Below are 12,799 nucleotides of genomic sequence, written 5' to 3' on the forward strand. Positions count from 1 at the left end.
ATCTACTGCATGTTGAAGGTGAAGGCAATTATTCAGGATAGAAGGTAGTTTTTCTAAGGGGGAAATTTGTGTGATGTCAAGTTATTTAGCTGAAAACTCATTACATTTAATTGTCATGGGGATGTCAAAGGGTTGGGGTATGTAGAGGACATGGTTTCGTCTCACCTCCAGGATCTGTACCAAATGAATATTGTACGAGCCTCTGAATAAATGCAAAGTGATTTACACAGATGATCTAACTGTCTTCATGGGTCTCTAATTTCCCCCAGAAGGAATTCCTTGCCAAAATTGTATTTGTTCCAAACATTGGTTTCCTATTTTCGAGTAGGAGGCTTTTCTTTGTTGATTTAGAGTTGAAGAAAAATAATATTATAGCTAAACACCATCCTGAATCAAAATAGGGAATAAGGTCTTTTGGACCTGAAAGCTTTACCTAGAGGGTTGGTGACACAAATCATGACAGTACATGGCACTGTTTACAACAGTGGGTTTTACAAACCACGAAAAGATTGATCTGAAAAAAATATTTGTAATTCGCCTGCTGCTTTGCTTGAAATTTCATCATCTACTCTAGAGAACAGCTGAAAATTGGATTTTGTTATAAAGCTTCTTCTCCTTTCAATTAATGTTCATTCATCAGCACGGTGAGGCTCTCATCCTCCTGACTGCATTAGGAATATTGCTTTCTTTCAGCAGTGACTTTACCTGCAGCCATGGTGCAAAGGAGTGCTGCAGTGCAAACGGATTGTTGTGTTAACTGTATTAATTTAAAACAACATTTTAAAAGTTGAGTCCATACAAAAAGTAGTTAATTGCCACATTACAGATGAATCTGATAACATGATAGACTTTGAATTTAAGCACAGGAAATACCAAGAGCAGATGAAATATTTTGAGAGCAAACATTGATTTCTTTCAAATGGTTAATTTCCCTTATAGTTTTCATTTCTGTTGTGTTTGTTTCTTAAAAACCTACCACAAAAAGGCCTGCTTTCCCCATTCATCATTCTAAGGATTTTTCATGTATTCACCTTGTCTCCTTGTATTTCTGAGAAGGAAATTGACCTGATGAAATATTAGTCAAGTGTCAGTTCCCAATTTAACCCCATCTAAACTAATTTTTTTCAAACCATGTTGATACTTCCCCGTGCACTACTGCATTTGTATGGCAAGCTTTAAGACCTCTTTTTTGGGGGGGATGAAACAGAATCAAACAGCATTATTGTCTGGAGCTGTGGGGCTTTTTTAATTTGCTGGTGGCTTGGTATCAGAGGAAGAGGGAAGATTTGCTTTTTTTCCCCTGATACTCTGTTGCATGCACAAAACTTTTTGAACTAGTTCTTGTTAGGTGAAATAATAAAACTTGTACCTCATTCACGGTCTGAAATGAAAAGATTTGTTTTCCTTTAGCTTAGATTTTGAACAAAAGTGAAATCTGAAAGGATGGTTTGTGTATCCGGAAATAGCATTTTAAACAATTGGAAACTGGGTTGAATAACTTGCCTTTGAAGTAAAAGTCATACCTCTTTCTACTTACGTGATCATTTAATAAACAAAATGCCAGAAAACACATCATTAATATACTCTGCTGATTTCCAGAAATGGTACAAACATTGCAGCTCTCCAAATGACTTCCTTACAGGAAATAAATGCTAGTTGCTTCTTCTGACACAAATACAATATTATGTTTCAGAAAAGTTTTGGGTTTTTATCTACTCAAACTATATAAAAATGTATGTTCAGTTCTAGTCCAATGTGTTATATAGGTATAGTTTGAAAGGAAAAATGTGTGCTGCCATTATGATTTATTTTTTATTTTTTTTTCTTTTGTTATCTGCCTCAAATTTGTCCATCTCTATCACCTTGTGTAGGTTTTGTTTGGGGTTTTATGTTATGATTTGCCTACAATACATCAAAGAACACTGGAAGGGATCATATCCCATTGGGGAGTTGGAATAGTATAGTATTTCTTTAATAGTCCTTGATGTTATAAATAAAGGCAACAGTATCTTATTTACAAATTAAGATTTCTTTCTTAGCCACAACTCCTAGATTTCTCTGTTGGGATAGTACGGGATTCTTCTGGATAGCAAGCTTACTTGGCTTTGTCACTGTCCTTTCATAGCAAAGTCCTTCATATTGTAAACATGATGTTTGGCCCCTATTTACCTGGCAGTTGGCTGTATGAAAATGCATGCATTCTAATCAGCCCACTTCACCAACTGACCCAAATCAATCTCCATCACTTACTTGTCTCAGTTTTTATTTACCTCTTCATCAGTTTTCTGGTCATCTGGTAATGTTCTGACAGAGGATAATTTCTCCCATACCGTTGGTTTTGTTGCAGTTTCTACTGGTGCGATTCCTGTTAGTATGTCCTTGTCGTGGTGTATAGATAAGCCTGATGAATCTGCCTGATTCCTTGGGAAAGGCAGCTGAATTATTTGCTTTCAGTGGTTGGTTTTTCGTAATGATGGCCAATAAGGCAACTTTTTTTTCTCAGCTCTTGACAGACTCCCAGTTTCCTTCCCTGGGAAGCTGCTGCTGTAACTCACTAGTGAGGGAGGGACCTGCCTGCTGTAAGCTGAGCATCGCTCTTAGTAGGGACAGAGAGAAGAAGGGTATCCTGAAACGCTGCTGGTGCCAACTCCATTCTTCTTGTCATCTTTGAAACATTGCCCCTGTACCAAAAATGCAAATGACTGAACTGGGTAAATGTTCATTCCTACTACCAGGACAAGCAATAAGGGATGATTCTCATGCTTGTGTGTTTTATGACACATTTTCACCTGTCTGGCATTTTGTAACTTCCTTCTGAATGATGACTTAGCACTGCTTCTGCTTTTTTCCATATTGTGAAATCTTCTTATTAATGATAACATGTTGTACTGAAATTTTACCGGGATCTTGTAATGTTATTCAGACTTTTCTCCTTTTGAAATCTATGGAACACTGCTATGGATTAGCTAGAAATTACTTTAGGACAACACAAAATGGTTTAGAGAAGCTGAGACTGTTTATCTGTTGACCTGTGAATGTTCGAGTTGGAAATCTTAAAGCAGTGGAAAACAGAGTTTAGAGTTTAACTATTTACCTTTGTTCTATTTTTTCCTACCATATCTACAAGATTTTTTCGTTAAGTTTCTAGTTGCTTTTCACTGCCAGTATTTCTTCTGTTGCATGAACACTGTATGGTAATCGGGAAATTGTTTCCACCCACAGAACTGTCATTTTTGCAAAAGCAAGTAACCGTTACTTGCATATTTTTTTACATAGGTGCTTAAAAGTTTTCAGAAGTAAAATAACTTAGCAAAAGGCAATATGGCAGACATGAACAGGTGAAGAATACAGGCTGAGTCGTGCTGCAAAGGCTGCTAGAGGAGGTGGCCTGGGAACTGTACGGTGTTTAGGGGTAATACGGATATTTCTATTCAGCAAGGCATCCCAGCTGATGGTAATGGGGACGTGACAGACAAACGGAGGCAGCGGTGCTTAGCTCCCTCCAGCAGGAGACTGGATCAGGAGTGCCGACAGCTTATTTGGGGTGTTACATTGTCCTACAACTGGCTTCTCAATTTTTCCAAGTTGGGATTTTATTTAGTGTTTCATCCCCCTTCTCCTTATATCTGCTTTAAATCATGTTTAGTTGCATGTTTTAGGCATAAGCAAGGAAACCCTTCTTATCCTTTAGTGCTTGCACTATCACTGGGAATTGCAGCCTGAGAGAGGTAAATGCAATCAAGACGGAAAGCAGAGTAAAAGGGAGCTGGAAGAGGCAACCAGAAAATTACAGGTAGATTTAGAGATAGAAAATGTCTACACCTCAGTAGACTGCAGTCCCTGAAAGAAAATGGAGAGTTGAGTGAAGGCAGAAATTTACGTACATATAAGCCAGCAAAGCTGGGTGAGGGTGTTTTCAAACTGGAGGTAATGCAGCATGTAGACCTATCTTCTGATATCCATTGCTAAAATTGTCATTTGTCTTTAGACTCTAGTTTGTCCAAAGATGCCTTTGGTTTCCCTGACTACCACCACCTTGAGCTCTGCTCCAGTGTACTTTTAACATGTGTCAATGTGTTCTGTCATAGGGAACAATGAATTTTTTTATTGTTATCGGGTAATAAGATTTAACAAATACATAGAATTTTCATGCACCAAATGTTTTACAAATACTTTCTAATTAATCATGTCAGCAAATGGACTGCATGAAATTGTAGCTGTTCTGCAGATGGGGAAATCGCAGCTGATTGCAGTGCTGGAGGCTATGCAAAAAATGCTTTTGTCAGTAGCAGCTCTTGTTACTCAGGCTGTTTGCTTTATATTTGTATTCAATTCATCCTGATTATTGTGTACTGTACCTCTTGGCATTGATTTGATGCAATATTGATGAAAGTCATTGATATTAAGGGTCAGCTCTGCAGTGCCTCTCTCTTCTGTTGGGGGATGACGAATAGAAAGTGGCAGCTATTTAGATGGCAAGAGTCCCTGGGTTACACAAATGCCTGGCGCAAGAGCTAATTTTCCTGACAAGTATCTGATGCTGATAAAGGAACTGATGACTTCATAATTGGTAGCTTTATCAATCACGGTCTCTTTTAAAATGTATAGGATTTCTAGAAACATACATATTAGTGTTCAAGTGTAATTCACCCTCCGGATGTTATATCATTTAGTTATTTTGGATATGTCCCAAAAATAAAGTCATGTTAAAAATGGAACCTGCTATTAACATTAAAAGAACAGATTTTATGGAAGTCGTAGCACTCTTTGACTCTGGTGTCAGGCAAATACTTGGCTCCATCAGTCATCATCATAATTCTTTCCTCATACTTGCCAGCTTCTTTTATTAATGTAGGTGAGCCAACACAGTTCACAGAAGTCCAAAAATATTTTAAACATTTTTTTCTAGACAAGAAATAAATCTAAACTCATGAACTTATGAAATGCACAGTCAGGAAAATAGAGATTAGTGGCAAAACCTTTGTCAGTGTTCACCCCTAGGCTGCATATAATTACAGAAATTTCACTGCAGGTTCTAATGTGTTTTATAACTTGAATTTGTCTGTGTGCTCACACATTCATTTTACCTAATGAAGTATTTTTCCCAATAACTTTGTAGTAATGTCTAGTTTGTCTTGGTGTAAATTGGCAATGATATTGGATAGGTCTAAGTTCAACATTTGTGGTTTCTGTTGGACTTCTAAAACATGTATTACACCACAAATTCTAATCAAAATATTTTGAGATTCCAGACATTCTGTAAAGAAAATATTATTGTAGGTGTTGATAAAATGTAACATGCTCCCTACTTCTTTAACCAAATAAAGAACTAAAGTTAATGCTTAACTTTCACTATGTAATATCCGGTAATGTTGCCTACATAACTAGGATGCATTTGGGGAATTTACACTGCTTAATTACTAAGCAAGCTACAGCAGAGACTTGAGCAATTACGGTGGCTATTTATACTTCAGAGTATAAAGACTTCTTCCAATAAGAATACAATAAGTAAATTTTTGCTAGGGAATCTGAATCGTTTCATTTGATGAGGAAGTAATGTCACTGGAAACACCAAGGTGCTAAAGGTCTGGTATTACAAGGTACAGCAGAATTTACCAACTTTCTATGCAAAATAGTAACCAAATCCAAAATTCTCTTTAAAGGTAACTACAGGAACAGGGCATTTCACTCTAAATTTAAGTAGTACAAGTATTTCTTTGGCTGAAACGAAACCAAAATCCTAAGAAAGGACAGATCTGGTTGTGCTAAATCTGAGTTTCTGAAAGATTTCTTTTCAAATAACATAGTTTGAAAAAAATGCATTAACAAAGGGCATGCGTACAGGAGAAAAGGGGGGCAGGAAGTCTAGGCATTAAGCCTTCTAAGCAAAATCCCCACTGAAGCCATTACCTCCTTTCTTCCATTAAGTCAACTTTCACGTAAGCTTTGCTCACTGACTGCAGTACTTCTGAACAAAGGCTGCTTCCCACCTCTAAGACAGCGAGAGAAAATGACAGTCACGGCCTATGCAGCCGCTAGTCAGCAAACTCACTATGCATAAGCAGGATCCCTTGGAAAGTTTCTTCACAGCACCAGCTTTAGAAACTATGCAGGGGTCCCTTGTGCCTTTTAATGTAAACCTTATCATGCGCTGTAAAATTCTTAGTAATCTAGAAAAAGACAACATCTGTGAAATAATTGCAAAAAGGGAAACCCAGCCTTCAGACCAAAGTCAGAGATCATCAGTCAAAACTACCTGCATGGGTGAATGAATATTACAAAACGTGAGCACTGTTACCCTGAGGGCACACAACAAACGCCAGTCCTGTATCTAGTGTAGCACAGGAGCAAAAGCAGGCAACTGTGTCTCAGCTCATGGAAGGATGCTACTGCTCCGAAATGCTCCCAAAAGTTTTGCCCCTAACCAGTCTCTGAACCTTGGAGGCTGAGCTAATACCACTGTCTGAACTCTTTCAACCTTCCCAATACTCAGACAGTGAACTTGGGCAACTCATGAGAGAGCGCTTTAAACCATAAAGTTTTACTGGTGAGATAGTATGTAAGACACGGATCAAAGTCCCTGACACTATAATCCCTGTTGTGGTGGAGAATGAAAGAAATAAGATAAAATAGAGACAGTAAGAAATGGGAATTAAAGCGTCTACTGAGAGAACACCTTTATGCATAGACGAAAAGCCTAAAACAGAAGAGACCAATGAAATACAGAAGTGAGGAAGAAAAAACTCCTGCAAAATGAAAGGAACAAGTAACCTACAAATACTATGGGCAATGCATGAGGAAGACAGGAGAGGAAGCTTGGTTGGTGACGGGCAGCACGTACCAAAGAGAACACATTTTTTCTCCTCTTCTATTTCAAGACTTAGTATAACAAATTTGTGAATGAATTTCAATGACTGTTTGAATTCTAGTTTTTCTTTCCAGGTGGCTACGAATTTCTGCGGTGAGTAAGCTATCATCTTAAATGTCTACTTTGCATCTAACCTCATGTGGGCATTGTAAAGGTTACATTTCTACATAATATTTTCTTTTCAAATTTTGATGCAGATCTGATCGACTGTACAAAAAATACCAAACAACCGCAGGGTAAAACCTTGTCATTTTCCATTTGTCTTCTTTGATTACTTGGATATACTGAAGGAAGCACTCCTGCTTGCCAATAACAATTATGTTATTGGTCATAATTTCAATCAAATGCCAAAACACTTACTATAATATACATTTCAAGAATATGTTGCCATCTAATTGAGTATTACTTATTGACTCAACATCATGCCCAGTGCATTGAAATTTGGATTAAAAAAACCAACTGTTAATTGGTACATAAATACGTATTTATTAAATAATATTTAACAATGATACAATATAGAAAATGACGTATGCTGGTTTTGGCTGGGAGAGAGTTAATTTTCTTCATAGTAGCTGGTATGAGGCTATGATTTGGATTTGTGCTGAAAACAGTGTTGATAACACAGGGATGTTTTAGCTATTGTTGAACAGTGCTGTTACACAGTGTCAAGGACCTTTCTTCCCCTCACACTGCCCCAGAAGCGAGGAGGCTGGAGGGAACACAAGGAGTTTGAAGACACAAAAAGGACAACTGACCCCAACTGACCAAAGTGATATTCTACACCATCTGACTTCGTGCGCAGCAGTAAAACCAGGGGGAAGGCTGAGTGGCAGGGATTACTGCTTGGGGACTGACAGGCATTAGTCAGTTGATGCAAATGAAAACAATTATTCACCACCACTTGTCTTTCTTGGGTTTTATTTCTCTCTTTGTTATCCTCCTTTTCAATTTCTTCTTACTGTTGTTCTTACTATTTTAATTATTAAATGGTTCTTATCTCAACCTATGATTTTTATCGCTCTCACCCTTTCAGTTCTCTTCCCCCGCATCTCACTGGGCAGAGAGAGAGAAAGCAGCTGGGTGGTGCTTAGTTGCCAGCAGAGATTAAACCATGATATCAGGTTTCTTTTGAAACTGAGAATGTCAGTCAACTTCAACAATGTTGAATTTTTACCTAGGCTGCATTAGTGTTAGAAAAATACACAGCAGCCTTAATTCTTGCTTTTTTATTGATGATGAAAAGCAAGCACAGGTGAAACTTATTATTAGTTTTCCTGTCTGAATGAAATCAGATTCTTTAAAAACTGTTATTTTCCAGAGATATGAAAAGCAAGATGCTCAAGGACTACTCATTCACTTGTGCAGACAGAGTGTGCTACAAATACATGTTTTATGACATAAAATGATTTATTTTTTGAAAAGACAGGAATATCAGTCTTATTTTACTGCACGTATTTGAACACCATTTTTGCAACATTATCCACCAAGTCAGAACAGGTGTGTACAGAGAATTTGTTTTCCATTTGATAACTTTTCATGCATATGAACACAAGCTAGCAGGTGTTTCTAGGAAAGATCACTTTGTCAGATCCTACCAAAATATGTAGGTTTTAGGACTACAAGGAGGCGACAATAATGCAATGAGTTGGGAACAAGTTCAAGGCTATAGAACAAAGATGTGTTCTAAGGAAGAAACAGCATCTACAGGCGAGTTCTGAAGCTCCCTTCTGCTAACTGAAAATGAGGCTGAGCATACAGCCTGTCTGGTAAAATGTGGTATTTCAGGTCATCAAAGTTAGATTAAGTCCTTTTGCAAAAATCTGAATATTCTGAAACTCCTCCTTATTTATATTACAGTATGTACATAAACACAGTCTGACTTATTTTAGGTGAGATTGATATATCAATCAATCAGCATCCTTTTAAAGGATGTAACTAAAACTAGAAAATAAGGTGGGTGGTTGTTCATCTATGTATTCTGCACTCTTATGCTCCTCATGTCTTTCAGCAGCACAGGTCTGTAGATCACCTCCAAGCTTTCCATGTATTCTAAATAATCACTCACTCGAAATCCATGGAGTGCTTCTTCCTGCATAAATACACACAGAAAGCATGTATTAGATAAGAAAAAAGATACAGAACTCGAATTTCATTAATTCCAAGATTCTAAAGATAGTTCACTTTGTTCTGCTTGTCATAAGCTAGGTGTTTAAAATAAACACAATTTATTACATTTCATTTAGAGATAAAAAAATCTTCTAGACAGTTATGTCTAATTATGGTCTTGGTAAGTTTTTTTCAGGTGGATGTTCACAGAATCACAAAATCACAGAATGGTTTGGGTTGGAAGGGACATTAAAGATCCAACCTCCCTGCCTTCCACTAGATCAGATTGCTCAAAGCCTCATGCAACCTGGTCTGGAATGCCTCCAAAGGTGGGGCATCCACAACTTCTCTGGGCAACCTGTGCTAGTGCCTCACCACCCCCACAGTAAAAATTTTTTTCCTAATATCTAATCTAGATCTCCACTCTTTCAGTTTAAAACCAGTACCCCTTTTCCTATCATGGCACTCCCTGATAAGAGAGACCGGCTTCAGCTTTACTCAAGCCTCCTTTAAGTACTGGAGGGTTGCTATAAGGTCTTCCTGGAGTCTTCTCTTCTCTAGGCTAAAAAAGCCCAACTCTCTCAGCCTGTCCTCCTATCAGAGGTGCTCCAGCCCTCTCATCATCTTTGTTGGTCTCCTCTGGATTCGGTCTAACAGGTCCATATCCTTCCTGTGCTGAGGACTCCAGAAATGAAAGCGGGACTGCAGGTGAGGTCTCACAAGAGTGGAATAGAGGGGGAGAATCACCTCTCTTGACTTGCTGGTCATACTTTTGATGCAGCCCAGGATACAGCTGTTGTTCATCTCATTTTTGGAGAACATGCCATATGAAGATTTTTTTCAGGGAAACAAAGTAAACTTTAAGAAGGTAAAGCCAAATACTAAAATATTCTTTTAAAAGATTTAGCACTTGGCTTGCTAAAAGCTTGTTAACATGGCTTTTAGATCCAACTAGATTCTTAATTTTATTAAGAGAGTAACAATCGATACTTATTTTTAAAATCTATGATAAAAATCTTCATGAAGTGCTTAAAAAACAGAATAAACACTTCTGCATCACAACAATTAATTCTTACTAATTATAAAAAACACAGATTAAAAGAAGGTACCTTGAGGAAAAAGAAACAAACAGGCCATGATCCTTCTTGTAGCTACTATTTTGGAGGGAGAAGGCACTACAGAAACCAGGATCCTGAAGAACAGGCTAGGTAAAGGAGTGACTTTGTTGCTGCTTTGAACTGCAACAACCTGAGGGCCCACCATCCACTAAGCAGTATTACCACTGCTGGCAGCATGTGCTGCAAAAAGCACTCTGGAGTCAGGCAGACCTTGTGGACACATGTATCTGGTGTAGTGACTGCATCTCTGCTAAGTAGTATTCTCTTGAGAAACTCTACTCAGGCTTGGAAGGCTGCACTTTGGCATCTGAAGAGGAATTTGAGATGATCTTTATAAACATCTACTCACAAGTGAAATCAAAGTTCACTTTGTTGTTGTTGCTCTTCATGAACTGTGAGAAGGTTGACTGCAGTGGAAAAGAAAACTGACTCCAACAGAGAACTTTAGCAGGTATTTAACTCTTCATTTTTTTTTTAAGCAGTCAAATCGTATATTGATTAAATGTGTGCATGTATTAAAGCACTGGTCAGCAACTTTATAGTCAATAATATTGCCCATGCTCACAGAAAATTAAGTGAAGAGTAGCTAAATTACTTCTTGGAGAGACTGACATACTGCATGTGCTGTTGCAACAAGTCACAAGCCCCCAGTTTCTTTATTTTATTCCGCTGAAGCCAACGAAACCCAGAGAGTCAAGATTGGTTTATTGAAGTGGCTGGTTACAGTATTCCTGGTTCACGTGTGAAAATTACGAAGCTATGCACCTCCATCCTTCAATGAAAGGATTAATAAAAGGCCAAGCCACAAATTTAAGTTAATGCTGAAACTTCAAGATATCTCGAAGGGAACACCACTGTTAGTAACCCATCTCAGCCAACAGAGAGAATCAGAAAAAGGAAAAAAGGGAAAAAATGTTCATGGACAGTTCATTGCTTCTACTATCCTCTTGGTATAGTGCTAGGCACAATGTCATTTGAATTGGCAGCAAAGGTGTCTCCAGATTCTTTTTTTCTGTGCAAATGAAACTATATTTATATTTTAAGAAGAAAATATTTCTTTTTAATTTTAATAGCTATCTGGAACTACCTATTAGATAATACCAACAAACATGTATTTATTTCAAATCATTACCTTCTCACTACAAATATGAAGCATGTTAGAAGCTTACAATCAGAAAGTACTACCACTTTTTAGAAGGCAAATAGGCAGCAGGACTGGTTCATATAGCAAATAACCATTGTTATTATAAAGTTTAAGATGTGACATTGCATTAAAAATATATAACATGAATATTCAAACTTGTAGGTCTGTTGGGATTTTTTCATAACATGGATTATGTTCTCAGAATAGTTTATACTTCCACTTTTAAGAGAATTACCCTACTGCAGTAATCCAAATTTGTGAATGTTCTGTTGGGAAATAGGCTAAAACTTGAAACCAAATTTGGTTATTTCAATAAAAAGGCAGATGACTAATGCATTTGAAGGTATTAAATCAAAGCGACCTCACATGAAGCCCATAATATAGATGACATTGAATACATAAAATGACAGAATATTTTTTCTTTAGATGAGTAAACCTACCTTTCTGGAGAACCTCTAGTTTAATGAGATTGGGGCCAAAGAGAGAGAACAGAACCAAATGTCCTCATGACTTAATGTGGCTATTTACTTTGCTAAGAAAGATTAGGACAAAATGCAGAAAAGATATTCTCTGGAAAACAGTATACCACAATTTCCTACCAGGAGGTAAATAAAAGTATTATTTCACTCACTTAAAATCAATAAGTGAAATTCAATAAGAAATTCAGATGAAATAACATATATATTTTCAGCACTGAGTGCTTTGATTCCCTTCAGAAATTGATAAATTAAAAAATAAACCCTTACTTTAAGAAAAACCTGGAGATCTTGGGCTTCGGTGTGCTTCAGGATGTCTTGCTGTAGTTGTTTGAACACAGAAATACACATATATATTTGATAATCAGGACCAAGAAATATACATAGAGCAATGTAGTGACAGATCTCACTCCAGTCCATATAATTCCAGAAACACTGAGATATCCATTGTAGACAAATCTAGGTGAGAACGAAATTATATATCATTAATTTGCTGGAGTTTTGATCGATCAGTTTTATCTCTTAACTTTTCCATACTACAGATCATTTTTCCTATAACATCACCCTACTTATGAAAATAAAAGGAATAAAGTAAAAGAAGAGAAGAATCACAGCTTTTTAAATAACAGCCTCTGAATAGATTTCCAGCTAGTTCTACTAAACTTAAAACCCCGTATCCAAGCATACCACTTACCTGACTATATTCTGGCAACTCAAAATCACAGAATGGTAGGGATTGGAAGGGACCTTCAGAGATAACCTAGTCCAATTCCCTGGATAAAGCAGGTTTACCTAGAGCAGGCTGCACAGGAACTCGTCCAGGCATTTTGAGTATCTCCAGAGAAGGAGACTGCACAGCCTCCCTGGGCAGCCTGTTCCAGAGCTCTATCACTGTAGAAACATTTTATATTAACAAAGGCCACAATGCCTTTGAAGGACCATGAACAGTGTGGTAAGAGGAAACAATGGATAGCAACAGTAAGCTATGGCTGTATGCCCAGAACCTGAGAGGGAGGTTTAAGTTAGAAAAGTAGAAATCATGACAACTTAAGGGAAAAGCATGTAAAATATGCAAAGCTAATTAACC

At 37.4% G+C, this 12,799-nt stretch overlaps 1 protein-coding gene across 8 annotated transcripts in view; it reads right to left on the minus strand.

Moving 5' to 3' along the window:
* Positions 1-7,232: 7,232 nt before the first annotated feature.
* TBC1D32 (TBC1 domain family member 32) overlaps positions 7,233-12,799 on the minus strand; it is a 90,984-nt gene continuing 85,417 nt past the window's right edge. For 3 of the 8 annotated variants that reach the window (XM_054062263.1, XM_054062267.1, XM_054062264.1), the window contains 2 exons: positions 11,983-12,171; positions 7,234-8,957 (listed from right to left, as the gene is read on the minus strand). In XM_054062263.1, coding sequence (XP_053918238.1) covers positions 8,838-8,957; positions 11,983-12,171 — 309 coding nt within the window. In that variant the 3' untranslated portion in view covers positions 7,234-8,837. Of the gene's footprint in view, positions 8,958-11,982; positions 12,172-12,799 lie in introns of all 8 variants that reach the window. The other 5 variants (XM_054062262.1, XM_054062261.1, XM_054062265.1 and 2 more) reach the window with 4 other exon arrangements.

Source organism: Cuculus canorus, chromosome 3, assembly GCF_017976375.1.
Source record: "Cuculus canorus isolate bCucCan1 chromosome 3, bCucCan1.pri, whole genome shotgun sequence".
Lineage (NCBI taxonomy): Eukaryota > Metazoa > Chordata > Aves > Cuculiformes > Cuculidae > Cuculus > Cuculus canorus.